This window comes from Dipodomys spectabilis, unplaced genomic scaffold (assembly GCF_019054845.1).
Source record: "Dipodomys spectabilis isolate Male_0828 unplaced genomic scaffold, ASM1905484v1 ptg000066l, whole genome shotgun sequence".
NCBI classification, from domain to species: Eukaryota; Metazoa; Chordata; class Mammalia; order Rodentia; family Heteromyidae; genus Dipodomys; species Dipodomys spectabilis.
The window spans coordinates 559,755-587,698 of NW_024870743.1; the positions used below are offsets into that span (position 1 = coordinate 559,755).

At 56.9% G+C, this 27,944-nt stretch overlaps 1 protein-coding gene across 1 annotated transcript; it reads left to right on the forward strand.

Moving 5' to 3' along the window:
• Nucleotides 1-27,223, forward strand: Colec11 (collectin subfamily member 11). Its single transcript, XM_042680793.1, has 7 exons — nucleotides 1-32; nucleotides 2,676-2,831; nucleotides 8,117-8,188; nucleotides 21,917-21,988; nucleotides 24,570-24,623; nucleotides 26,150-26,245; nucleotides 26,368-27,223. Exons 2-7 carry the CDS (start codon nucleotides 2,702-2,704, stop codon nucleotides 26,757-26,759), a joined length of 816 nt encoding a protein of 271 aa, XP_042536727.1. The 5' UTR covers nucleotides 1-32; nucleotides 2,676-2,701; the 3' UTR covers nucleotides 26,760-27,223.
• Nucleotides 27,224-27,944: the final 721 nt, after the last annotated feature.

The window sequence follows — 27,944 nt, forward strand, 5'->3', positions numbered from 1 at the left end:
GCAGGACCAGGCCCTTGCCCAGCGTGCTACAGGTAGGAGCCGCTGCTGCCCCGGAGGCGAATGGGGTGGAATCCTGCTGCCGGGAAGTGGCAAGTCTGGTAGTCAGGCCCAGCCCGGCACAGGATCCTAGAGTTTGGTTGGTTCAGTAGGTAACGACGGAAACTCCCTGAAGCCCACTGCTGAGGCAGTTTGTGTGGGTGAGCGTCAGCAGGGGACAGAGCTGGGGCTCGGACACAGGGAAGCCAGAGCACCTGCGGGCTGGGGAGCAGCTGGGTCTCCCGCGAGACAGACCCTGAGCAGGCGGGCCTGGGGCGTGCACAGCTAGGCGGCGACTCTAGCCCTCTGTGGGATTAGAGAGCAGAGGCGCCAGCTCTAGCTCACAGCCTTCACACCAGCTCGTGTGTGTGTTGCACCCAGAGGTTTCACCGTGGGGCTTTACACGGTGATTTGCTTTTGTCTATGGCTTTGGAAATCTGTGTGACAGAGAACAGACCAACAGACCACTCAACGATTCCTCCGAGCCAGCGACTGGGTGCGGGAGGCGGGGGGTGGGGGTGGGTGGGGGGAGCGCTGTCTCACTGAGGTCTGGGAGTCTGCCTGCACCTCCATGCCCGGTGTGGAGGACAGCAGGGTGGTGGGTCAGTTGGCCCGTGAGGGCTGCCCCCCAAGGCTGCCGGGTGGGGTTCCTCCTGGTACCCGGCTGGTGAGATGCAGGGTTGCCCAGCCACTGAAGCAAAGCGCAGAATTGTGTGTCTGGCTACTCAAGTCCTGCATCTCCCCTCCCATGTCATTCTTTAGGCTAGCTCTTTTCTTCAAATGCTGCGTTTAATCTCCCCAGCAAGCCGCTCACCCGCTGCTGGGCCTCTGCCCGGGCGGCTGAGAGATAACGTTGTTATTTGTTATTCTTACAGCTAGCCTGGAATGGCTGCAGTGCCTTGGTTTATAAAACCAAATTCTTCTGCAGCGAAGGCAGCCGATCACGGAGCCCCGTGTCAGGGAGTGCTCCTCAGCACCCCACGTGCCTCTGCCCTGGCCTGCTCAGTGCCAGGGAGGGACCCGTAGCTTGGGATGGAGTCTGCCTGGGGCTGAAGGGAGGGTCTGCGGCCACCCCACAGTGGTGACAGCCAGAATGCCAGCAGTGAACACGTGTGGGCTGGAGGGGGGCTGGCCAGGTTTGCTCTGGCTCCTGCCTCACCTACTGTCTTTGGAGGTGTCACAGCCTTCTAGAAGCCTCTGTAGGGACTTGCACTGGGAGTGATGGACTGTGGGCTTTTGAGAGCCATGCGAGTCCTGCCGGCAGCTGCTGCCCATGTCCCAGACCACTGCCAACTAGTGAGGACACACATCCCTGGCAGCTCCAGTGCCAGACACACAGGAACACTGGGACAGTCCGCACCCTCCCAGTACCAGGCGTCCACGGGGGGGGGCCCGTGCCCCTGCAGTGTGCAGGGCCATTACTGCAGGAGGTGGCTGGACCAGAAGGAAGCAGACATCTGTCTCTGGGCGACTTCTGAGTCTGCCATGGTTACGTGCACAATGGTCTGTGGCAAGCGTGTCATCTGGGTAGGGGGTTCTGGACAGAGACAGCAGAGCAACAATCCAAGTGTGGCCTCAGGTGTCTGAGGACTGGCCAGGGAGCTCTGTGTGCACAGCGGACACAGCTGAGCTGGACACAGGGAAGAGCAGGAGATGGAGAAGCGCGGCCTTGGGTTTAAGCTGTGAGCTGTGTGTGTGTGTGTACACACACTCACACTGATGCTGGGGCTTGAAATCAGGACCTGGGAACTCTCCCTGAGCTGTTCAAGGCTGGCGATCTAAAACTTGAGCCATAGCTCCACTTCCAGCTTTTTGGTAGTTAATTGGAGACAAGAGTCTCACAGATTTTCCTGCCTGGGCTGGTTTTGAACTGCGATCCTCAGATCTCAGCCGCCTGAGTAGCTAGGATTATAGGCATGAGCCACCAGTGCCAGCTTTTAAATTTCTTTTTCTCGGGTTGGAAAGGTGGCTCAGTAGTAGAGTCCTTGCCTAGCATGCATGAAGCCCTGGATTTGATTCTTCAGTACCTCATAAATAGAAAATGCCAGAAGTGGTGTTGTGGCTCAAGTGGTAGAGTGCTAGCCTTGAGCAAAAGCAGCTCAGGGACAGCACCCAGTCCCTGAGTTCAAGCCTCAGGACTGGCAAGAGTAGTTTTTTCTTTAGGTGCCCCTGTCATGGAGGGGCAAGGGGCAACAGGCCCTGCGCCTCCTGGGACAAGCACAAGATCCCCAGCTCCCCCCCCCCCCCCCCATTGGGCCTCCTCTAACCCTCTGCTTGATTCCCAGGAGGAGGCCTCTTCGTGCTGGTGTCTGGTGGAGTCCCGTTGCACTTGGTGGCAGACCTGGGCCTGGGCTCCTGCCTGTGGACTGAGCGGTCTGTGGGGCTCAAGGTTCACCTCTGAGGTGCCAGGCCAGCTGTCCTCTGCTGAGGCCAGCCTGGGCCCCGGAGCTCGCCTTGGTCGCCGGGACATTCGGCCAGCTCTGCCTCGAGCCTAGCTTGGGGAAGAGGCTGCTTGGCTGAGGCTGGGTGACCCTCAGCGATCACAGTTGGCGTGAAAACCCAGGCCTGAATGGGCCCGGGCATGGGCTGCGCTGCTCTGCTCGCTGGCCGCACTGCAGTGTCCCTGCCTTCCTCCCCAGAGGTAAGCGTCCGGCCTGCGCTCACCATGAGCAGAGTCCTGGCTCTCGCGGGCTGGCTGATCGGCCTGGCCTTCCTGTCGCTGCTGCCTTCTGGATGCCCTCAGCCCACGGCAGACGACCCCTGCTCCGTGCAGATCCTCGTCCCTGGCCTCAAAGGTAACTGACCGCCCCCCTCCCCTCTGGCTCTGGCGGCACGCAGGCTGGCGTCCGGTCAGGTGGGCCCCAGGAAGATCTGCTCGTCTGCGGAGGCTGTTTTCAGGGTCTGGTTACAGGAGGTCTAATGATGCTCCAGCCAAGGAGCACCCCTTGTGCAATCCTGAGGTTAGCCGCTCGTCTGTAACTCAGGGTCTCCCTACCGTCCTCTGTGAGGACACCTTGTGGCTGTCTCAGGCACTGCAACACAATCTGCACACAGGGTGAGTGCACTGGGTTCATTCTACAGATAGGGAAATCAAGGCTCTGGGAGATTCAGCAATTTGCCTGAGGCCCCACAGGGTGCCCTGTTGCTGGCTCCTGAGGGCTCTTTTTTTTTTTTTTTTTGGTCGGTCATGGGGCCTGGGCACTGTCCCTCAGCTCTTCAGCTCAAGGCAAGTGCTCTACCACTTGAGCCACAGTGCCACTTCTGGTTTTCTGGTGGTTAACTGTAGATAAGAGTCTCACGGACTGTCCTGCCCTGGCTGGCTTTGAACTGCGATCCTCAGATCTCAGTCTCCTCAGTAGCTAGGATTACAGGTGGGAGCCTCCCCACCTGAGGGCTCTTTATTTAGAAACTTGAGCTGGGTGTGATCGCCTGTCTGTATCATCCTTGCTTCCAGAGGCTATAGAGGGAGACCCTGTCTCACAGAAAGATTCTTTGTGCTTCCTTGCTGCTTTGTCTGTAGCCTGCTTCCAGTGGGGAGCTGTATGGTCCGGAGAGGGCAGCAGCGGTGGGAAAGCCTGGGCCTCATCCTGGAGAGTCAGCTGGGCCTGCAGAGCAGCCCCACCACTCCCAGACGGGGGGGAGGGGGGGCGGGCAGGGGGAGAAGGGGTGGAAACAGGGCCCTTGCTCCTTAGGGACTTTGGGAGGGGCCCAGGGAGCCCGGGGCTGGCAGGGGTCCTGAGGGCGGGAAGGCCTGGCCTGTGCCCGAGCCCGTGCGGGTTTGGAGAGACCACTGTCACTTTTGGAGCACCCCCCATGCATGCCGCCGGCTGCTCATCCTCCCCTGCCCCCCAGCATGGCTCTGGCCCCCAGGAGGCTCGTGGGCTGCTGTATGGTGCAGCCCTTAGAGAAAGCTGATCCCAGCGTCTTGCAGCTGTAAAAGTGTGTAGAACTAGCAACCACACAAGACCCACTGCAGGGGGAGTTTCCGGGCTGCAGGCCCAGCTGCTGCTCACCCCAACACAGGAGGTAGAGGGAGGGTGAAGGGCAGAGCGAGCTGGCGGAGGGAGAGGGCAGTTGCGCGGCCCTGCGGCTGGCTCTCCTCCATTCTGGCGTCTTCCACGCTTCCCCTGGGAGACGACCCTGCTCCCAAGGAGATTGCCGCCCGGGGTCGCTGTCCTCAGGCTGAGGTGTCACCACTCTCATGTGGGGTGCCTTGGGAACCCCAGTGTGGCTGCAGGGGAGACCCTCAGGCTTAAGGAGACAGAAGCAAAATGGAGGCAGGAATCCAGGCTTCTCTTTGGCTGTGGTTAGCCGTGGGCCCCAGAGGGCGTTGGTGCCTTCTCAGCAGAGTTCCTTTCTGAGACCGTTACAAAGCCGCAAGCGTCTCTGCACGCATCTAAGCAAGGGTGTAAGGCCCTGGGTTTGAGTTCAAGTCCAAGGCCACCCCCACCACCAAGAAGAGGTCTACACGCTAATGCCAGGGAACTTGCAGATCAGCGAAGATCCCTGCCGATGGAGGAGCCCACCTGTGTGCCCAGGGTTCCTGCCCTGCACACTGGCTGACAGACGCTGCGTGGTCCTACCTTCTTCCAGGTCACTCAGAGCTAGGCCGTGTGGGCTTTTCCGCTGCATTCTCGGCCCTGTGGGGAAGCAGGGACCTGTGGTGACATGAGCATCTTGCTGGTGTGCACGGTGTCCTTCCTAGACAATTACCACGGCCCTGTGGTTGGTTCTTTTGTTAGACCTGGGGCTTCAACTCAGAGCCTGGACATTGTCCCTGAGCTTTTGTGCTCAAGGCTAGTGCTCTGCTACTTGAGCCACAGCCCATTTCTGGCTTTTGGTGGTTAATTGGAGGTAAGAGTCTTATGGACTTTCCTGCCTGGGCTGACTTTGAACCGAGATCCTCAGATCTCAGCCTCTTAAGTAGTTAAGATTACAGGTATGAACCACCAGTGTCCAGTTTCTCCTTGGTTCTGTGTGTGTGTGTGTGTGTGTGTGTGTGTGTGTGTGTGTGTGTGTGTGTACCAGTCCTGGGGCATGAATTTGGAGCGCAAGTACTGTCTCTGAGCTTTGTTTGCTCAAGGCTAGTGCTCTACCATTTAAGCTACAGTTCTACTTTTGGCTTTCTTGGTGGTTAATTGTAGATAAGAGTCTCATAAGCTGGGCACTGGTGGCTCACTCCTATAGTCCTAGCTACAGGAGATTGAGATCTGAGGATCATTGTTCAAAGCCAGTGAAGGCAGGAAATTCCTTGAGACTCTGATCTCTAATTAATCACCAGAAAATCCGAAATAGCACTGTTGGCTCAATGGTAGAGTGCTAGCCTTGAGCAAAGGAGCTCAGGAACAGTACTCAGACCCCGAGTTGAAGCCCCAGAGGCACTACCACCACCACCAGCAACAACAGCAGAGTCTCACAGACTTTCCTGACTGGGCTGGCTTCGAACCAAGATCATCAGGTCTCAGTCTCCTGAGTAGCTAAGATCACAAGCACGAGCCACTGGTGCCCGCTTCCCTGTGGTTCTTTTTTTTTTTTTCCCTTTTCTTGTCAGTCCTGGAGCTTGAACTCAGGACCTGGGTACTGTCCCTGAGCTGCTTTTGCTCAAGGCTACTACTTGAACCGCAGCACCACTTCTGGCATTTTCTATTTATGAGGTACTGAAGAATCAAACCCAGGGCTTCATGCATGCTAGGCAAGCAGTTTACCACTGAGCCACCTTCCCAGCCCCTGTGGTTCTTATGAAGTAGGAAGTTTGAAGACTAGCCAGAGCTCCAGCTCTGATTCCTCATCCTCTGAGGCTCACCACCGGCCCTTTGCTTCTAAAGTACCGCCCTGGCTCTGCATGGCTGCATCCTGCTCTGTTCTCTGACCTCCATGTAGAGCTTGTCACTGTGTGGAAGCTCCTGCCTTATTTTATGCTGTTTCCTGCCTTGCTAATGAGAATTCTCCTGTCAATCTCACCCTCATTTACATGCACACAGGCCTGAGAGCACTTTTCCCATTGGGTAGCTGATAGAATTTTCTCTTTGTTCATGATGTTTTGCAATGCTAGGCTGACACGTGGATGCTAGTTGTCTCTGATTTTTCCTGAGTGTCTTTCTGTGGGCCTGGCCTTCCTGTTGTATGGGGAGATCCGCTAGGAAATCTTCATGGTCACCCAGGCTTCAAAGGCCTGTGCAGTCTTTCTGGAAATCCTGGAATGCCAGTGCATTTATGAGTTTTTTTTTCCTTCAACTTTCAACTTGAGAGCTAATTTCAAAGCAGAGCCAGCAAATGTTCAGAGTGGCTTGTCTCTGGGTACTACCTGTGAGGAATTCTTCATCTCTATCTTAATCCCTCACAGTGGGGTTTGTACGGGGACCGCAGCCCCCACCTCCAGGGCTGTTGGTTCTGCTTCTTGGTTGTAGCCTCTCCTGCGTGAGGCCGGCACTCTCCAGGCTTTTCTGGGGGCACCGCTCATCCCACCGCTGGCCCCTTGCCAGGCTGCTGGTGCTTTGCCAAGGATTGCGACTGCCACTACCTCTCGTCTTTTTCAAAGATAGAACAGTTGAGCCGGGTGCAGGTGGCTCACGCCTGTTATCCTAGCTACTCAGAAAGCTGTGATCTGAGGATCATGGTCCAAAGCCAGCCCAGGCAGAAAAATCCCCATGAAACTCTTATCTCTAATTAACCACTCAAAACAAAACAAAACAAAAAAAAACCCAAAAAAACAAAAAACCCTGGAAGTGGTGCTGTGGCTCAAAGTGGTAGAGTGCTAGCCTTGAGCAAAAGAGCTCAGAGACAGCCTCCAGGCCCTGAGTTCAAGCCCCACAACTGACAAAAAAAAAAAAAAAAAGTTTGAAAACTAGAGAGTCTGGGAACAGGACGCAGCCTGGGGACATCAGGATGCTCCAGCTCAGTTTTCTAGTTTCCAGTTCCTTTATTTTGCTTTTCTCTTTATTTCAGTCCTCTCTGTTAGCCTAGATTTTCAAGTTAGGGATTTTTTTTTTTTTTTTTTAATCGACAGTCCTGGGGCTTAACCTCGGGGCCTGAGCACTGTCCCTGAGCTTTTGTGCTCAAGGCTAGCACTCTACTACTTTGAGCCACAGTGCCACTTCCCGTTAGCTGGTGATTAATTGAAAATAAGAGTCTTAAGGCCTTTCCTGCCTGGGCTGTCTCTGAACCTTGATCCTCAGATCTCAGCCTCCTGATTGGCTAGGATGACAGGCGCGAGCATGGGTGCCCAGCAGGGGAGGGGCTTTTGGAGGGGACCTGTCATTGCGGCTGGTCCTCTCACCTGGCCAAGGGCGACAGTCAGTGCCGAGCCACTGAGAACTGAAGTTCACTCAAATGTTGGCCTGCCACGCGCTGAAGCCCCCCAGTGTACAAAGAAGGGCAAGTATTAGACCTGGTGATAATAATGCGCACTTTTATGTGATGGCCACATAAAAATGACAGATACCGAGGAGGTCCTTAAAAAAGGGACGTTATTTATAACTGAGATGAAGCTGTTGGCAGCTTGATGTGTCTTTTGAGGAAGGAGAAGCAGTTTGATTTGTGCCTTAGGAAGGTCATTTGGGCTGGAATTGACGCGGAGGGGAGTGGAGGGGGTGATGAGGGGCCATGCCTCCCTGGCCCCTACAGCTGCTATACTCTCTGCACCCCGTCTCCGTCTCTGGCCCCCAGACCAGCGCAGGCTTGCTCACCTGGTCCCAGAAGCACACCAAGGAGCCCCAGAGAGTGTGCTCTGTGGGGGCTGTGCTGAGGGTGAGGCAGACACCCGTAGGACCCCAGTGTGGACGCGCGCCGTCCCCAGGACAGGGCTCTGCCCTTCACAGTGGGGTTCCTTCCTTTTGGTGTGTGGGTGGGGTGGGTCACGTGGACAGGAGGTAGTGTGTGACAAATCCACTCCCTGAAGGAGAAACTGGGGTGAGGAAAGAGCCCCCAAGGATGGAGCTGGGAGTCTGCCGCTGGAGGCCTGGCCAGCCACAACCCCCCCCCCCCCCCCCCCCCCCCCCCGCTCGCCCTCGGGAGCATCTTCCTCATTCCTGGCCCTCCACTGCCTGGCCAGGCTGCTAACCAAATCTGACTTCTTACACAGGGGACACAGGGGAGAAGGGAGACAAAGGAGCTCCGGGGAGGCCTGGAAGAGTCGGCCCTACAGGAGACAAAGGTACCTGCCAGCCCCGCTGTGTGGCTGTGTGGGGCGGAGGGCGGGGTGGGTGGAGACCTCCTGGTGGGTGCTGCAGGGAGGGTGTCTGCACTGGGTGCAGCTAAACACCTGCGTCTTGCTGGCCAACATGGCAGACAGAAGGCCCAGCAGGTGCAGTGCTGGCTGTAAGATGGGAACCTTGAGTCTCAGGATCTTATGTGAGCCGCGACCACCCAGCGAACCCAGCAAGTCAGTGCAGCCAAACCTCTGTTTCTGAGAGAGGAGTCCACACAAGGTGCGGAGCATGTGAGGAGGATGGAAAAGTTGATGAGATCGAAGTGAGATGCGCTGCAAGGGGCCGTGGTCTCCGGGAGGCCCTGAGCCCCAAGGTTTCGTTCAGCTGGGGTTTTACTCAGCTTGGGGCTCATTTAGTGTGAACTCTGATGGTCAGGTTGACAGGTGGGCCCAGCTAACGTGCCAGGTGCACGTCTGTGCATGTCCGCTGGGACCCTTGTGCACTCACTTCCTGTAGACTGGTCCTGAACTGGAGTCCTAGCACCGACGGCTGAGAGGGCCCCGACTCGCCCTCTGTGCTGTGTCCTGGGTGTGGAGGGTGCTCTGTGCTGTGTCCTGGGTGTGGAGGGTGCTCTGTGCTGTGTCCTGGGTGTGGAGGGTGCTCTGTGCTGTGTCCTGCCTGTGGAGGGTGCTCTGTGCTGTGTCCTGGGTGTGGAGGGTGCTCTGTGCTGTGTCCTGGGTGTGGAGGGTGCTCTGTGCTGTGTCCTGGGTGTGGAGGGTGCTCTGTGCTGTGTCCTGCCTGTGGAGGGTGCTCTGTGCTGTGTCCTGGGTGTGGAGGGTGCTCTGTGCTGTGTCCTGGGTGTGTGGAGGGTGCTCTGTGCTGTGTCCTGGGTGTGGAGGGTGCTCTGTGCTGTGTCCTGGGTGTGGAGGGTGCTCTGTGCTGTGTCCTGGGTGTGGAGGGTGCTCTGTGCTGTGTCCTGGGTGTGGAGGGTGCTCTGTGCTGTGTCCTGGGTGTGGAGGGTGCTCTGTGCTGTGTCCTGGGTGTGTGGAGGGTGCTCTATGCTGTGTCCTGGGTGTGGAGGGTGCTCTGTGCTGTGTCCTGGGTGTGGAGGGTGCTCTGTGCTGTGTCCTGGGTGTGGAGGGTGCTCTGTGCTGTGTCCTGGGTGTGGAGGGTGCTCTGTGCTGTGTCCTGGGTGTGTGGAGGGTGCTCTGTGCTGTGTCCTGGGTGTGTGGAGGGTGCTCTGTGCTGTGTCCTGGGTGTGGAGGGTGCTCTGTGCTGTGTCCTGGGTGTGGAGGGTGCTCTGTGCTGTGTCCTGGGTGTGGAGGGTGCTCTGTGCTGTGTCCTGGGTGTGGAGGGTGCTCTGTGCTGTATCCTGGGTGTGTGGAGGGTGCTCTATGCTGTGTCCTGGGTGTGGAGGGTGCTCTGTGCTGTGTCCTGGGTGTGGAGGGTGCTCTATGCTGTGTCCTGGGTGTGGAGGGTGCTCTGTGCTGTGTCCTGGGTGTGTGGAGGGTGCTCTATGCTGTGTCCTGGGTGTGTGGAGGGTGCTCTGTGCTGTGTCCTGGGTGTGGAGGGTGCTCTGTGCTGTGTCCTGCCTGTGGAGGGTGCTCTGTGCTGTATCCTGGGTGTGTGGAGGGTGTTCTGTGCTGTCCTGGGTGGGTGGAGGAGACATTATACATCTGGATTCAGCTCCTGGCTATCATTTTCTTTGGCTTTTCTTGGAAGCCCTTCATTTTTCTGTTGATTTTAAGGAATTATTTTGTTGGATATAATGATATTAATTAGCATTTATTTTAGGGCTTGAAATATAATATTCTGGGATTTTTTTAGTTCTTTCTTGGCATTTTAACTATGATGTAGGGGCTGGGAAGGTGGCTCAGTGGTAGAGCGCTTGCCTTGCATGCATGAGGCCCTGGTTTTGATTCTTCAGCACCACATAAGCAAGAAGAAAAAAGGTGGAAGTGGTGCTACGGCTCAAGTGGCAGAGCACTATCCTTGAGCTGGAGAGCTGAGGGACAGTTCCCAGGCCCAGAGTTCAGCACCCATAACTGGACCCCCAAACAAACAAACAAACAACCTATGATGTGAAGAGTTTCTTTTCTTCTCATGTGTATTTGAGATTCTAAATTCCTCCTGCATTTGGCTGTTCATATCTTAACCTACATTTAGGATATTTTCTTTTATAATTTCATTAATTGTTTACTGTGCTTTTTACTTTGTATCTCAGTTCCTCTTCTATGCCATAGATTATTAGGTTTGGTCTCTTCACTATGTTCAGAGTTGACAATGTGGTCATGTCTTCTCCCTCCCTCCCTCTCGCCCTCCCTCTTTCCCATTATTGCTGCTTGAATATAATATTTCCTTGGTCTTGTCTTCAATCCTTGATATTTGTCTTTCACTTGATCTAGTCTAATTGTGACACTTGATATGTTTGTCTGTTTGGTAGTCCTGGGTTTGAACTTATTTTTCTTTTTTTTTTTTTGGGTCCGGTCGTGGGGCCTGAACTCTGGGCCTGAGCGCTGTCCCTCAGCTCTTCAGTTCAAGGCTAGCACACTACCACTTGAGCCACAGTGCCACTTCTGGCTTTTTTCTTTTTGCTTATGTGGTGCTGAGGAATCGAACCCAGGGCCTTGAGCATGCAAGGCAAGCGCTCTAGCACTGAGCCACCTTCCCAGCCCGTGGGGTTTGAACTTAGAGTCTTGTACTTGCTAGTCAGGCACTCTAGTATTTGAACCATACCCCCAGCCCTATTTGCTTTTATATTTCTCTTTGGTTGGTTGTGGGACTTGAACTCAGGGCCTGGGTGCTGTCCTTCAGCTCTTCAGCTCAAAGTGAATGTTCTACCACTTGAGCCACAGCGCCATTTCCCATTTTCTGGTCATTTATTGGAGATAAGAGTCTCACAGACTTTCCTGCCTGGGCTGGCTTTGAACCAAGATCCTTAGATCTCAGCCTCCTGAGTAGCTAGGATTATAAGCCTGAGCCACTGGTGCCAGGCTGCTTTTATAATTTTTATTTTTTGTCAGTTGTGGGGCTTGAACTCTGGGCCTGGGCACTATCCCTGAGTTCTTCTGCTCAAGGCTAGCACTTTATCATTGTGACCCACAGTGCCACTTACCGTTTCCTGGTGGTTAAAAAAAAGCAAGTTCCTGGCATGCTTTTACTATTTTTTGAATAGAGTCTTGAGGTTATGCCCCAGGATGGACCGTACTTATCCCCATTTCCCACATAGCTGGAATGACAGGGACCTGCCACTATGCCAGCTTTATTAGTTGAGAAGGATTTTTATGAACTCTTTGCCCAGGGTGACTTTGAACTATGATTTTCTGATCTTAGTCACTGAAGTAGCTCGGGTGATGGCGTGAGCCACTGTGCTTGGCTTTCAAGTGTTTCTGTTTGGTTTATTAGTCCTTTCCGTCCAGTTTCCCTGAGTGGTTTTAGCTGCCTTGCTTATTTCCTCATCTAGGTATTGTTAACCTCCTTACTTCATTCATCCATTGAGTCCTTTTGTTCCCCAGTCCTGGGGCTTGAACTCAGGGCTTAGGCACTGTCCCTGAGCTTCTTTTTGCTCAAGGTTAGAGCTCTCCTACTTGAGCCACAGTGACACTTCTGGCTTTTGCTGTTTCTGTGGTACTGAGGGATTGAACCTGGGGCTTTGTGCATGCTAGGCAGGCACTCTACCACTGAGCCACCAGGCCCATTTAGTCCGTTTTGAGGTCATGGTCTGGACCTAGTTCAGCCTGAGGTCAGTGGTCATGGTCTAGTCCTGTCTGAGGTCAGTGGTTGGGGCCTAGTCCTACCTGACTTGGCCGCTCACCTTTGTCTTCTGCAGAGTTTATGTTGATCGTGCATGTAGCCAGGTTTAAAATCCTGTGGAGGTCACATTGGCTGTCCTTATCCCCTCCCCCTCCCACTGTCCTGACTCGATGCCCTCCCCCCTCCCCTGTGCCCACTGTCCTGGCTTGGAGCCTGTGGGCTTCTGCTTGGCCGTGGGACTTGGCGCGTTGATAAGACTTGGCAGGTCACCAGGACAGATGCTCCCAGCTCATTTCTTTCTTTCTTTCTTTTTCTTTTTTTGTTCGGTCCTGGGGCTTGAACTCTGGGCCTGGGCTGTCCCTCAGCTCTTCAGCTCAAGGTGAGTGCTCTACCACTTGAGCCACAGCGCCACTTCTGGTTTTCTGGTGGTTCATTGTTTGTTTTTGTTTTTTTTTTTTTGAGTCTGGTCATGGGGCCTGAACTCTGGGCCTGGGCGCTGTCCCTCAGCTCTTCAGCTCAAGGCTAGTGCTCTACCACTTGAGCCACAGTGCCACTTCCGGCTTTTTTCTTTTTGCTTATGTGGTGCTGAGGAATCGAACCCAGGGCCTCAGGCATGCAAGGCAAGCACTCTACCACTGAGCCACCTTCCCAGCCCCTCTGGTGGTTCATTGGAAATAAGAGTCTCAAGGACTTTCCTGCCCAGGCTGGTTTTGAAAGTGATCCTCAGATCTTAGCCTCCTGAGTAGCTAGGATGACAGGCATGAGCCACTGGCGCCCGGCTCCAGCTCATTTTCTTGATGTATCTTATACCTCTGCAACCTGTGAATCATGAGGACAAATCTCTGTTGCTTTCATCTTTGTGTCCCTAGGGCCCAGTGTGATGCTATCACCCCAGAGCCCTTGAGATTTGATATCAAGTAGCATTGAAATCTGGGGGCAACCACAGCTCTGGCCTAGGCCCCAGGCCCACTGCTCGCTCCCTTGCCGAGTCTGGGAAGGCGGTCTGTGGGTGGGCGCTCTGGGCCCATGTACTGGGCTGTGCGCTCAGCTGGCTACCGCGTGGGGCTCTGGCTGGCCCTGGCTCCTGGCCGCGCCTCTCCAGCTTCAGGAGGTATGGTGCGACCTGCACGTCTGTCAGCAGACCCAGGTGTGGTGACTGTCGCGCTGGGCTGCCCGGTGGGGGATGGAGAACTGGGCCTGCACAGCTCAACTTCCAGGAAATGCAGGCCGGGCCTGCAGCAGGCGCTCCAGGAGCAGGCTTCCCTGCCAACCAGCAGCCTCTGTGTCGTGGGGAGCGTGCAGCTCTGAACTCACAAAGCCGGTCCCAAGGGCAGAGCTGGCAGAGCCACCTCCTGTCCTTGGCAAGCGCCGTCCCCACCGCGGGCTGTGTGACCTGACTCCTCCGCGGCTGTGTGACCTGTGTCCTCCGCGTTGGCGCACGGCTGCCATCCTGCCGCAGGCGCGGAGGACCTCCTGGCCCTGAAGGTGGAGGCCACCGCCCCCGTGATGGCTCTCTGAGCTCTGTACCACACACATCAGCCATCATTAAAAACCTCTCCGGAAGCTGAATTCTAAGTGCTCAAAGGACTGCGCGAAGCGTCATTAAAATTAATCAGAATCCTGTGCCTGCTGTGAACAGCCCGCTCTCCCCAGCCCTCGTGCGTGTCTGGAAAGCAAATGTGAGCTGAGCCGTCTCTCCTGAGCGTGACGGAGTGGGGACAGCAGGTCACACTGGCTCCCTGAGCTCCGCTGCCTCAGCCCGGCTCACAGCCTAAAGGCACGAGCGGGAGGTGTGTCTCAGTTCAGGCGGGGCCCTGGCTGGCATGACGCAGGAGGAGTCATGGAGGAATGCGTCCAGCTCTTTTGGGCATCTAGAGAACCCTTAAGCTTGCAGCCATACTGTTTTCTGTCCAAGAGATTGTTTCCAGTGGTGTCCTCAAGCTGAGATATACAGCTACCCAAAGCACAGAGAGGAGGTACAGACCAGTTCTCCCTCTCAACACGTCCAAAGGAGAAAAGTCCTACCATGAACGCCAGCTTCCTGGTGTGGAGCAGTTGCTGTAGGGGCAGATGCAGCGGGAGAGGCCTCCTGGTATTCCAAGCGCCATGCTCACCAGCCTCATGACCTTGGGTTGCATGCAGATCAAAGTTATGCTTACATATGCTTGTATGCACACTCAGGTGTGTCATATGTGTGCTTGTGAGGTGTACTTACACGTGCATAGACATGGACACATGACTGCATGCACACCTGCAAGTGTGTAATTGTGTACGTGTGTTTGTATGCTTGCATATGTATATTTAATATATATGCTGCTTGCATATGTATATACAATATATACGCATTTGTGTATACATGTTTGCATGCAGGTAGCATATATGTATGTTTTCATGAATATATGACATGCATGTGTTTGCATTTGCATGCATATTTGCATGTATGTATATATACAGAGTGTAGCCTTGCATGTATTTATTTTTTCCTGGTCCTGGGGCTTGAACTCAAGGCTTGGGTGCTATCTCTGAGCCTCTTTGTGCTTAAGGCTAATGCTCTACCAATTGAGCTAGCACCACTATCAGCTTTTTCTGAGTAGTTTATTGGAGATAAGAGTCTCATGACTTTCCTTCCAGGCTGACTTGAAACCTTGATCCTCAGATCTCAGCCTCCTGAGCAACTAGTAATTCAGGCCTGAGCCACTGGCACCTAGCTGTGTATATTTATATGTGTACATGTGTGTGCAAGCTTATGAATGAATGCATCCACATGCATATATGTGCATGTCCATGTATGTGTGTGTGTACAATGGCTATGGGAATGTGCACACGACGTGTATACACAGAATAGTTTGTGCTTATTGAAGAGAGTATTATTTTTTTTGTCAGTCCTGGGGCTTGAACTTAGGGTGTGGGCATTGTCCCCAATCTTCTTTTGCTCAAGGCTGGCACTCTACCACAGCGCCACTTCTGGCTTTTTCTGTTTACGTGGTTCTGAGGAATCGAACCCAGGGCTTCCTGCATGTTAGGCAGGCACTCTACCACTGAGCTGCACTGCCATCTGGAAGAGTGTATGTAAATGCACAGTGAGCAAGGGCATGAGGGTTTGTGTACACATGCATGCATGTAGATAGATCTCTGTGTTTCTGTATGTAAATGTGTGCACATGTTTGCACATGTATGATGTGAATGCATACTTGCATGACTACATGTGTATATGTCTGTGTAAATGCTATAGCACATGTGTGCATGCATATATGCATATCGGTGTGGATGCCTCGTGCATGGATACACTCAGTGCACAGCTATGGGTGTAGGGCTGAGGGGAATGAGGAGGATGGGAGGGGCAAGGTCACCTGGCAGTCCCGACTGGGCAAGAGCCCTCCCTCATGGCCAATGTGGCCAACATGGTGAATGGGCTGTGTGAGGTTTCCTTCTTGGTTCCCCTGGGGTTCCTGTCTCGGTTCCCAAGGGGTTTCCGCTCCGTTTTCCCCATTGGTCTCTGGCAGGCATTGTCTTCCGCAGGGCTACGGTTCCACCAGCCTGCACTGGGCCGTCAGCCCCTGCATCTTAGCCTTCCTGGGCCTGTGCAGCGTGGTTTGCACGCATCTTGTGGGACTGGCGTGGAGGCAACGTCTCGGCCGAGTCTCCTGTCCTGCCACTCAGGTGGGGCATTTGAGGCCCTGCAGGCGGTCAGGTGACGTTGGTCTGAGTGGAATCTGTCAGAGGTGCCTGCCCAGTTCTGATTCTGACCTTCTACGTGGCCTGCGTTTGAGAGGAGGAAGTAGGCTTGCAGAGGGTGATGACATGTGCAGTGTTTGTGGGCGGGGGCCTGGGATCTGGGTCTAGGTCTGTCCATTGGCAGAGTCTGTTGGACTCACTGGACAGCTGCCTTCACAAGAGCCACCGTGGTGCTCTGGGACGTGGCTTCGTAGCTGGAGCAGCGCGATGCTGTCAGTCAGATCTGCCGTGTAACAAGCGCACATGAGGGGCTTGCACAGCAGGGTTTGCTCCCCACAGTTCTGCAGACCCACGTCAAGGGGCAGCAAGGCCATTTTCTCATCGGTTGCCCTCCATGGCTTGCTGGCCTGCCTTCTCTCCTTCCCACACGTGGGCTTCCTGCACGTGTCTGCCTGCCTGGCGTCGCCCCTGACGACGCCCGCTCCTAGGATGGCAGGTGACCTCAAGTAGCCCTTTAAGAAAAGCTGCCTCCCAAAGTGGCCGCCTAGAAAGCAGGGCTTCAGGATGAAAGTTGTTAGAGGAGCAGGTCAGGGCAGCACAGGTAAGGGTGATGTGTGTTGTGAATTCACAAACCCATAGTGTGCTCTCCTGCCTGTGCACCGCACAGACTTCAGCTTATTGCGAGTGTGCACTGGTCTGTGGTGAGTGTGCTCTCCTGCCTGTGCACCGCACAGACTTCAGCTTATTGCGAGTGTGCACTGGTCTGTGGTGAGTGTGCTCTCCTGCCTGTGCACCGCACAGACTTCAGCTTATTGCGAGTGTGCACTGGTCTGTGGTGCGCATGCTATCCTGGCGTGTGCACTGGTCTGTGGTGAGTGTGCTCTCCTGGTGTGTGCACTGGTCTGTGGTGAGCGTGTTCTCCTGGTGTGGGCACTGGTCTGTGGTGAGTGTGCTCTCCTGGTGTGTGCACTGGTCTGTGGTGAGCGTGTTCTCCTGGCGTGTGCACTGGTCTGTGGTGTGCTCTCCTGGTGTGTGCACTGGTCTGTGGTGAGCGTGTTCTCCTGGTGTGGGCACTGGTCTGTGGTGAGTGTGCTCTCCTGGTGTGTGCACTGGTCTGTGGTGAGCGTGTTCTCCTGGTGTGTGCACTGGTCTGTGGTGAGTGTGCTCTCCTGGTGTGGGCACTGGTCTGTGGTGAGTGTGCTCTCCTGGTGTGTGCACTGGTCTGTGGTGAGCGTGTTCTGGTGTGGGCACTGGTCTGTGGTGAGTGTGCTCTCCTGGTGTGTGCACTGGTCTGTGGTGAGTGTGCTCTCCTGGTGTGTGCACTGGTCTGTGGTGAGTGTGCTCTCCTGGTGTGTGCACTGGTCTGTGGTGAGTGTGCTCTCCTGGCGTGTGCACTGGTCTGTGGTGAGTGTGCTCTCCTCTTGTGTGCACTGGTCTGTGGTGAGTGTGCTCTCCTCTTGTGTGCACTGGTCTGTGGTGAGTGTGCTCTCCTAGCGTGTGCACTGGTCTGTGGTGAGTGTGTTCTCCTGGCGTGTGCACTGGTCTGTGGTGTGCTCTCCTGGCGTGTGCACTGGTCTGTGGTGAGTGTGCTCTCCTGGTGTGTGCACTGGTCTGTGGTGAGTGTGCTCTCCTGGTGTGTGCACTGGTCTGTGGTGAGTGTGCTCTCCTGGTGTGTGCACTGGTCTGTGGTGAGCGTGTTCTGGTGTGGGCACTGGTCTGTGGTGAGTGTGCTCTCCTGGTGTGGGCACTGGTCTGTGGTGAGTGTGCTCTCCTCTTGTGTGCACTGGTCTGTGGTGAGTGTGCTCTCCTAGCGTGTGCACTGGTCTGTGGTGAGTGTGTTCTCCTGGCGTGTGCACTGGTCTGTGGTGTGCTCTCCTGGCGTGTGCACTGGTCTGTGGTGAGTGTGCTCTCCTGGTGTGTGCACTGGTCTGTGGTGAGTGTGCTCTCCTAGCGTGTGCACTGGTCTGTGATGAGCGTGTTTTTCTGGTGTGTGCACTGGTCTGTGGTGAGTGTGCTCTCCTGGTGTGTGCACTGGTCTGTGGTGTGCTCTCCTGGTGTGTGCACTGGTCTGTAGTGAGTGTGCTCTCCTGGTGTGTGCACTGGTCTGTGGTGAGTGTGCTCTCCTGGTGTGTGCACTGGTCTGTGGTGTGCTCTCCTGGTGTGTGCACTGGTCTGTGGTGAGTGTGCTCCTGGTGTGTGCACTGGTCTGTGGTGAGTGTGCTCTCCTGGCATGGTCCCTGCACGGCCCCTAGTCTGTTTCTCTGTGGAAAAGCTGCAGGAAGCTGCAGCCTCACTGCTCTGTCTTCTGCTGTCTTGGAGGAGCAGGTTCTGGTGGCATCGCAGCCAGCTTGAGGGAGGCCGAGGCCTGTCTGGGTGAGCGTTGGGCTCAGGGAGCACAGTGAAGTGCAGGTGCCTGCCCCCAGCCCCGGGGTCAGCGTGGCTCGGCACACTTCTTGTTTCTGCCCGCCTTGGATGCTATCGCCACCTGCTATGTTCCAGGTGCTGTTCTGGATGGTTTTCATTTTCGGCAGTACAGGTGCCAAGCGAGTACAAGGAAGGCTTGAGCCACGCCCAGGGCTGGATGACTCCCTTCGTAGCCAACAGTGGCACCCGGGCTAGGGGTCGCTGAGCGAGGGATGGGAGGAAGCTGTGGGTCTGTGCATTACCCCGTGAAGTCCTTTACTGTCGGTCCCAGCTTTGCAGCCAGGCTGCGCTCCGCCTTGATGGAGGCGCGAGGCACCAACCTTGCTCACTGGGCAGTGCTGTGCCCTCTCCGGCCTTCTGCAGCCTCACCATGCCGCTCCTGCACCTTCAGTTCTTGGGCCGGTGGCATTGGTGTCCTGTGGTAATGTGTGGGGAATGCCCCGCTGCCCCAGCCTTCTGTGTGGGCTGGGCAGCGGCTCTGCCACCTGCAGGCCCTCGGTGCCCGCGGGTGGGTTTAGCCCTCAAAGGGGTGAGCTGCTCCCCACTGCCCCGCTGCAGGTTTGCTTTCTGCCGCTCGGAGTTGGAGCTGGCAGCCGTCTCCACCTGGCTCCCACTGTTCCTCATTTTGCACGGTTGTCCCTACGTTTTCCGCTGCCTGGTGCAGGGACCGGGCCTCTGGCCTCTCGAAGGGCAGGTGTGCCTGTGCCCGCCACCAAGGTGACAGTGACGGACGTCAGCCTCAGCCCTGAGTTCCCCTTAATGTGCCTGTGCTCAGAGACTGGGCCCGAAGCCAACGGCTCTCAAATCCTTGTCAAGTTCTGGCTGCTAATGACAGCAGGACGGGTGCGAGGCGCTTCCTGCCTCCGCCAGCTGATGGAACAGAGTGCTAATTGCTCGTTCTACTGAGGTGGAAAATTCCACAGAGGGAAAGGCTATGAGTATGTCTATGCTGCCAGCTCCTCCGCCCCACCTCCCCCACCTCCCCCGGGGCCTCCAGCCTCCTCCTCCCCTTCATCATGTCTTCCTGTCACCATGGAGCCTGACATCTGGGGGGGGGGGGGGGCGTCTGGGTTAAAGAGCCAGGGAGGGACAGGCTGTGGAGTTGCTTCTCTCCTAACATTTCACCTCTCCTACCACAGACTTAAATGAGAGCAGTGCGGTCTCAGGGGCTCAGGGACCCCAGGGTCCCCCGCCTCACCCGAATGCTATTGCTGACAGACACGTGGGGCTTGGTGCCAGAGAATGCCCTCTGCCTGGGGCTGGGCAGAGAGCACGCCAGTCATAGTGGAGAGGCGGTGCGTTCTGCGGGGACATGGTGTAAGGGTGTGTGTGCTACAGGGTCAGGGTGTGAGGGTGTGCTACAGGGTCAGGGTGTGAGTGTGTGCTACAGGGTCATGGTGTGAGGGTGTGTTACAGGGTCATGGTGTGAGTGTGTGTTACAGGGTCAGGGTGAGAGTGTGTGCTACAGGGTCAGGGTGTGAGGGTGTGTTACAGGATTAGGGTGTGAGTGTGTGCTACAGGATCAGGGTGTGAGTGTGTGTTACAGGATCAGGGTGTGAGTGTGCTACAGGGTCAGGGTGTGAGGGTGTGCTACAGGGTCAGGGTGTGAGTGTGCTACAGGGTCAGGGTGTGGGTGTGTACTACAGGATCAGGGTGTGAGGGTGTGTTACAGGATTAGGGTGTGAGTGTGTACTACAGGGTCAGGGTGTGAGTGTGTACTACAGGATCAGGGTGTGAGTGTGTGCTACAGGGTCACGGTGTGAGTGTGTGCTACAGGGTTACGGTGTGAGTGTGTGCTACAGGGTCATGGTGTGAGTGTGTGCTACAGGATCAGGGTGTGAGGGTGTGCTACAGGGTCACGGTGTGAGTGTGTGCTACAGGATCACGGTGTGAGGGTGTGCTACAGGGTCACGGTGTGAGTGTGTGCTACAGGGTCAGGGTGTGAGTGTGTGCTACAGGGTCATGGTGTGAGTGTGTGCTACAGGATCAGGGTGTGAGTGTGTGCTACAGGGTCACAGTGTGAGTGTGTGCTACAGGATCACGGTGTGAGGGTGTGCTACAGGGTCACGGTGTGAGTGTGTGCTACAGGATCAGGGTGTGGGTGTGTACTACAGGGTCAGGGTGTGAGTGTGTGCTACAGGGTCAGGGTGTGAGTGTGTACTACAGGATCACGGTGTGAGTGTGTGCTACAGGGTCAGGGTGTGAGGGTGTGCTACAGGGTCATGGTGTGAGTGTGTGTTACAGGGTCAGGGTGTGAGTGTGTGCTACAGGGTCAGGGTGTGAGTGTGTACTACAGGGTCAGGGTGTGAGTGTGTGCTACAGGGTCAGGGTGTGAGGGTGTGCTACAGGGTCAGGGTGTGAGTGTGTGCTACAGGGTCAGGGTGTGAGGGTGTGCTACAGGGTCAGGGTGTGAGTGTGTGCTACAGGGTCAGGGTGTGAGTGTGTACTACAGGATCAGGGTGTGAGTGTGTGCTACAGGGTCACGGTGTGAGTGTGTACTACAGGGTCAGGGTGTGAGTGTGTACTACAGGATTAGGGTGTGAGGGTGTGCTACAGGGTCAGGGTGTGAGTGTGTACTACAGGATTAGGGTGTGAGTGTGTGTTACAGGATCAGGGTGTGAGTGTGTACTACAGGATTAGGGTGTGAGGGTGTGCTACAGGATCATGGTGTGAGTGTGTGCTATAGGATCAGGGTGTGAGTGTGTGCTACAGGGTCAGGGTGTGAGTGTGTACTACAGGGTCAGGGTGTGAGTGTGTACTACAGGATTAGGGTGTGAGGGTGTGCTACAGGGTCAGGGTGTGAGTGTGTACTACAGGATTAGGGTGTGAGGGTGTGCTACAGGATCAGAGTGTGAGTGTGTGCTACAGGGTCAGGGTGTGAGTGTGTACTACAGGGTCAGGGTGTGAGTGTGTACTACAGGATTAGGGTGTGAGGGTGTGCTACAGGGTCAGGGTGTGAGTGTGTACTACAGGGTCAGGGTGTGAGTGTGTGCTACAGGGTCAGGGTGTGAGTGTGTGCTACAGGGTCAGGGTGTGAGTGTGTACTACAGGGTCAGGGTGTGAGTGTGTGCTACAGGGTCAGGGTGTGAGTGTGTGCTACAGGGTCAGGGTGAGAGTGTGTGCTACAGGGTCATGGTGTGAGGGTGTGCTACAGGGTCAGGGTGTGAGTGTGTGCTACAGGGTCAGGGTGTGAGTGTGTACTACAGGGTCAGGGTGTGAGGGTGTGCTACAGGATCAGGGTGTGAGTGTGTGCTACAGGGTCATGGTGTGAGGGTGTGTTACAGGGTCAGGGTGTGAGGGTGTGCTACAGGGTCACGGTGTGAGTGTGTGCTACAAGGTCATGGTGTGAGCGTGTGTGCTGTAGGATCATGATGTGATGTGTGTGCTGCAGTGTGTTTTTGTGCATGTTACAAGTCCTGGGATGAGACTTGAGCACCCTGGGTCACTTCACTATAGACCCGACCAAGTCCCAAGGCGCCGTTCCAGGTGCTTTCCCAGCCCGTCTCCTGGAGCGTCGTCTTCAGACTCAGCCTGCGCGGTCGTGAGTCCCGGCTTTGGGTGAGAGTGGAGCTGTCGTGGTGGGGTGTGTGGGGTGGCGGGGATGTCCTGTCCTTCCCTCCATGGCCGTGAGGACAGCAGGCCTTGCTCAGTGCGGGGCTCGAGAGCGCCACGTTTGCCTTTTCCTGTCCTGGGGTGTGTATGACTTTCAGGGGGCATGCATCTTCCCTTGTCCGCTGTGACCATGCGGTATGCGTGCAGAGCTGTCCGGCCACCTGCGTGACTCGTGGAGGTGAAGCGCTGTGTTTTTAGTTCCGTGTTATCAGGTGTGTGTGTGGGATCACCTGTGCATCAACCGACTTTGATCTCCTTGTTTTCCACAGGAGACGTGGGGGACAAAGGACAGAAGGGCAGTGTGGGTCGACATGGAAAATATGGTCCCATTGGTGCTAAAGGTATTTGCCTTCGATCGTTGTCCCGTGGCCCTCTCTGCCTAGGGTCGGAGAGCTGGCATGGACAGCAGCTGTCCTGCATGGTGGCTGGACATGCTTCTGCGCATCACAGAAGCTGCGCCTGCTGCAGTGCTCACCCTGTCTGAGGGGCCGAGGGCTTGTCCGCGCTGGGCCTGGCAGGCCGGGCTGGGGTGAGGGGTTGCTAGCTCTGGGCCGGGCAGGCTTCGGTGCAGTGAGGTGTCCTCGCTCTGTGCCCCCTCAGGTCTGGGTGGGGTGAAAACTTCGGGTGTCCCCTCCTCCAGGACTCAGGAAACCATGCTGTGCGCCTGGGTGACCTGGCGCCCTCATGCAGCGTCTCCCCCAAGGGTGAGGGCGCCCCTGTCTATCTGCCCTGGACTTTGGCTTCTTAGGCCTTTCGAGGAGCTGGGGTGATTCTTAACAGAAACCCCCCAGTGGGTGTGAGCAGCACCCCGGGGCACAGGGATCCCCTGCGGGTGTGAGCCGCACCCCGGGGCACAGGGACCCCTGGTGGGCATGAGTGGCACCCCAGGACACAGGGACCCCGGGGCACAGGGACCCCCGGCGGGCGTGAGCAGCACCTCCGGGGTACGGGGACCCCCGGGGCACAGGGACCCCCAGCGGGTATGAGCAGCACCCCGGGGCCAGTGCCTGTGGCCTCAGGTGCTGCCTTTCTACGCTGTGCAGCGGGGCCACACTGCTCCTGCCCAGGAGGGTTCGGCCCAGGGCAGCTAGGGGTGCTGGGGCATCCCTGCCCCGTGCCCGGTGTGTGCAGTGAGCTGGCGTGTGCTGAGTTCTTGCTTTGTTCCATACCTGGGCTGGGCCTTGGGGGCACGGGGTGCTGGAGGAAGAAGCTAGAGGTCCCTGAGTTCTCTGTGTCACCTTCCCAAGAAAGGGTAATACTGGGGTCCGAACAAGGCTTCACACTTGCTAGGCAGGTGCCTACCACGGAGTCTTCCTGTAATCCAGGTCTTGTCACAAGCTGGGGGTGGGGAGACAGAGCTGGAGCGGGCAGGGCTGGTGCAGAGCTGAACCAAGAGCCCCGGGCTGGGTGGCACGGACCAGTCTAGCCTCTGGTTTGTGTGGCAGGTTAGGTAAACTAGGCTGGAGAGGCCCCGGTGGAGTTTGGGCAGGGAGGGCTTCGGTGGCCAGGCCTGACCCGCAGCTGTGGGGAGGGTGTGGGCGGGCGGGCAGGGGGTGGGCAGCTGCTCAGCCGCAGCTCTCCGCGGGAGCACCTGCTGCAGATCGCACAGCCCCCAGAGAAACCTGGGGTGACGCTGCGGAGAGCTGCGTGGGCCTCTGAGGACGTAGCTGCCTGAAGTTTGCCACTTGGACCATTCTAAGTGTGCACTCGAGTGGAATTCTGAGCACTTGCAGCGCGGCACCGCCATTCACATTGCCGGTCCCCACAGGCTGCCCTCACCGCAGAGAGCAGCTGTACCCTCAGACCAGTCACCCCCTCCCCTCCCCTCCCCTCCCCTCCCCTCCCTTCCCCTCCCCTCCCCTCCCCTTCCCTCCCTACTTCTCCCCTTCCCTCCCCTTCCTCCTGCTTTTGGGATCTGTGAACTTCCCCATTCTAGATGTTCCCGCTGACTGCTCTGGTTCCTTAGTGTAACGTTTCCACAGGTCTCCAGTGTCTCAGCAGTGGTCAGAATTTGCCCCCCTCCAGTGGCTGAACAGCACGCACCGCATGGCTAGAGTGTGTTTGTTCACCCACTTTCTGCCTGGGTGCCTGGCTTGTTCCCAGCCTGGCTGCAGTGGCTCTTGGCACTCAGAGGGGAGGCGTGTACTTTTCACACTCGGTCACAGACCAGCCCACCCTTCTTTGGCTTTGCCTATTGGCTTTGTCTCTGAGGTCGAGACCTGGTCCTTGTCAGGCTGGTTAGAGAACCCAAAGGCCGGAGCAGGCAGGGTCTGTGGAGCTCCCTCCGGCCCGGCCCGCGGGGGTCTGAGTCTGCAAGTGGATGGAAGGCTCAGCTCTTCACAAAGGTATGTAGCTTGTCCCGGTGACAGGTGGACACTGCTGCCCTTGGAATGTCCGCTGGACTCAAATGCAACCAGTCACGGCTGGATTTTATAGCAGCTGGAGAGCTTCGTGCTGTCGCTGCATTGGATCCGTGTTTATATGTTGAGACCAATAGAGGCCCCGGTGGTCAGGTGTCTGTCTGTCTGCCAGGAGGCAGGGCGGGCACAGCAGCAGGGGACTGGCGCTGCAGCTGGGCATGCCCATTGGAGGTGCCGTCTACTCTTCCAGACGGGTGGCCCTGAGCACTGCTGCTCCTCTATGTTCCGGCTGTGGGAGCCGTGCTGAGGAAGCTTGCACCGTCTGCTCTTGGTGTTGAGGATGCTGCAGAGTGCCCGGGGCGTGTGAGAATCAAAGCCCCGTGAAACGCCTGTGTTCACGTTCCACGCACAGAGCCCAAAGAGCTCTCGGAGCAAGCAGGGAGGATCTGGAGAAGGCTCCGGGCATGGCACGGGGAAGAATCCGTGTGATTACCGTGGTGTCTCTGTACCTCCATCCACAGCCCATCCACAGAGCCACTTTGCTTCTGCTTCTCTTTTTCAGGCGAGAAAGGAGATTCTGGTGACATAGGACCCCCTGGCCCTAATGGAGAACCAGGTATGGCATGAAGAGCCTATGGTCTTAGATAAACGCTATTAAACTTATACTTTGAACTGTAAATCAGAGGAAAACATCTTTGGCTGGATGTGAGGTAGTTCAGTCTTTGACTCTCCTATGGTGAAAATATTTCAATGTGTGGTTTATTTTATTGTTGTTATAAAGGTGGTGTACAGAGGGGTTACAGTTACATAAGTCGGGTAATGAGGACGTTTCTTTTTGGACACTGTCACCCCTTTCCCTCACTGTCTCCCAGTTTTTCCCTCCCATCCACACCCACACGTTGTGTAGTTCAGTTTCAACCTAGTGTCCAGTGAGGACCACCGCTGCATCTGTTCACCCTTTGTCCCTCCATTTCATTGGTTTTGAAATTCTGGAACTGGAGCCTGAACTCAGGGCCTTGTGCTCGCTTGGCTTTTTCCCCTCCACTTCTGATGTTTAATTCTGGTGTTTAATTGGAGAGAAGAGCCTCACAGCCTCTTCTGCCAGGTGGTTTTGAACTGTGATTCTTAGATCTCAGTCCTCTGGGTATCTAGGAATGCAGGTGTGAGCCACCAGTACCTGGCTCAGTGTTCTTGAGCTGTAGTTTGACTGCGATGAATCGGGTCTAGGCCTGGCAGGCCTCTCCTGCGGCACACGTTCCTCACAGCTTCTGGCTCCTTCTGCCTTTCCTTCCCCACCGTCTTCTCAGGAATGCACTGCTTCCAGATGTTCCCCTCCTTCCGGATGTCCTGCCGCTGCCTTCCCGTCTGACCCACTCAGGAGTGGACGCTCAGTGTCCACGGCACATCTGTCCCTGATGGCTCCTGGTGGGGCTGTGGTGCCGTCCCTGTCCCTCCACCTCCCTTCTGGCCGCCATTCCCTGTCCCCCTCTCCACCCTGCTCCTGCCGTAGGCTTTCAGATGCCTGTGACAGGGTCCACACTGCCGCTGGCGAGGCGGTGTGCACCTGTGGTCACCCGTGAGGCGCGGAAGGCAGCGGTGTGCAGGCCCAGGCGGGGGCTCCTGCCCACTGTGGGGGGCTTCCAGTGCCACCTCCTGTGCCAGCAAGCCAGAGCAATAGCTCGTGATGGCTTCCACGGGGGCGGCCGGCCTGCACGCTGCGTCCGCCCCCTCCAGCCTCATCGCACACCTGTTATTCCCCAGCTTCTCCCCAGCCCTCTGTCAGGCCCCCACGCACGGAGGGTTTCCCCCCTTAGACAGAGCACGGCGGTGTCAGAACCCCTGAGCACCTGCCCTGGCTGAGGCCCGTGGGTGGCTCTGTGTCCGATCTCTAGAAGTCTTTACTCAAGACTGTCAGCTGGCCAGTCCCAGCGTCCCTGAGAGCTGAGGCGAGGAGGCGTCCGAGGGCTCCGAGTCCTTCCGCAGTGCCCGTACCCCCGCCTCGTCCTCCCTCCTGCCGCTCCCCGCTGTGGCTCACCGGGCTCCCGCTGCCTGCACCAGGCTGTGGCGGGTGCTCCTCCCCGGGGCGGGCGCCGTGTTCCTCCTGGGCCCCCATCAGTGCGTGACAGGCCCGGTCCCCCACAGGCCTCCCGTGCGAGTGTGGCCAGCTGAGGAAGGCCATCGGCGAGATGGACAACCACGTCACTCAGCTGGCGACGGAGCTGAAGTTCATCAAAAACGGTACGTCCCCTGCCCGCCGGGCTGCGTGGGAGCCGGCGCGTGGCTGCTGCTCTGTGTGGGGGTGCCCTAAGTTGGTGTCTCGAGACTCGAGTCCTCGCTTTCAGCCCTGCCCTCCCCCGCAGCCGTGGCCGGCGTGCGCGAGACCGAGAGCAAGATCTACCTGCTGGTGAAGGAGGAGAAGCGCTACACCGAGGCCCAGCTGTCCTGCCAGGGCCGCGGGGGCACGCTGGCCATGCCCAAGGACGAGGCCTCCAACGGGCTGATGGCTGCCTACCTGGCCCAGGCCGGCCTGGCCCGCGTCTTCATCGGCATCAACGACCTGGAGAAAGAGGGCGCCTTCCTCTACGCCGACCGCTCCCCCATGCAGACCTTCAACAAGTGGCGCAGCGGGGAGCCCAACAACGCCTTCGACGAGGAGGACTGCGTGGAGATGGTGGCCTCGGGCGGCTGGAACGACGTGGCCTGCCACATCACCATGTATTTCATGTGTGAGTTCGACAAGGAGAACATGTGAGCAGCGGGGCTGCGCTGCGGGGAGCCGGCCTCCCGAACCCGTCTTCCCCAGCCCGTGCCCGCCGGCGCGGTGGAGACCAGCCCCGCGCGCGGTCCGCACCCTCCCATGGCGGGGGGCGGTGTGCTGGAAGCCCTGTGTATGACACTGCGTGGACCGGACGGGAAGCAGTGCTTCTGGCTGCCATTTCTGAAGAAGTGAAGTTTCATTACCTGCATTGTAGCCAAAATACGCATTATGGGATTGTGATTCAGAAGCGGGCCTCTATAAACCTGCTTGGGTCCTATAGCAAATGCAGCCTCTAATAGACTCCAGTAGCTAATGCAAATGGTATTTGGGGTCTGGGACCACTGTCTGCCCACGCCATGTGACCCACGTGCCTATAAAATATAGGTTCCTTTTCCCAGGTAGGATAGAACACTTGCTTTGCTGCAAATCCAGATTCCAGAAAATCAAAAATAAATCCTCTTGAGCCTCTCTGTGTGTCACGCCGGGGCTGTGTGGCCTTGCTCTCTTGGGCAGCTCGCTGGGCCTCTCTGTGTGTCACGCTGGGGCTGTGTGGCCTTGCTCTCTTGGGCAGCTCGCTGGGCCTCTCTGTGTGTCACGCCAGGGCTGCGTGATCTTGCTCTCTTGGGCAGCTCAGAGGGCCTCTCTGTGTGTCACGCCAGGGCTGCGTGATCTTGCTCTCTCGGGCAGCTCGGTGGGCCTCTCTGTCACACCAGGGCTGTGTGGCCTTGCTCTCTCGGGCAGCTGAGGGCCTCTCTGTGTGTCACGCCGGGGCTGCGTGATCTTGCTCTCTCGGGCAGCTCGCTGGGCCTCTCTGTGTGTCACGCCAGGGCTGCGTGATCTTGCTCTCTCGGGCAGCTCAGAGGGCCTCTCTGTCACACCAGGGCTGCGTGGCCTTGCTCTCTCGGGCAGCTGAGGGCCTCTCTGTGTGTCACGCCAGGGCTGCGTGATCTTGCTCTCTCGGGCAGCTCGGTGGGCCTCTCTGTCACACCAGGGCTGCGTGGCCTCGCTCTCTTGGGCAGCTCAGAGGGCCTCTCTGTGTGTCACGCCAGGGCTGCGTGATCTTGCTCTCTCGGGCAGCTCGGTGGGCCTCTCTGTCACACCAGGGCTGCGTGGCTTTGCTCTGTTGGGCAGGGGCCCCACACTGGCCCCACATTGAAGAGATCTGCCTCTGGCCGTGGT

Bases quoted from the DNA above. Each gene is read 5' to 3' on its own strand.
- Colec11 (XM_042680793.1), top strand. From the start codon at position 2,702: ATGAGCAGAGTCCTGGCTCTCGCGGGCTGGCTGATCGGCCTGGCCTTC. The intron at 24,624-26,149 runs GTATGGCATGAA...GGTCCCCCACAG, and splicing joins TGGCCCTAATGGAGAACCAG to GCCTCCCGTGCGAGTGTGGC. The intron at 26,246-26,367 runs GTACGTCCCCTG...CCTCCCCCGCAG, and splicing joins GCTGAAGTTCATCAAAAACG to CCGTGGCCGGCGTGCGCGAG.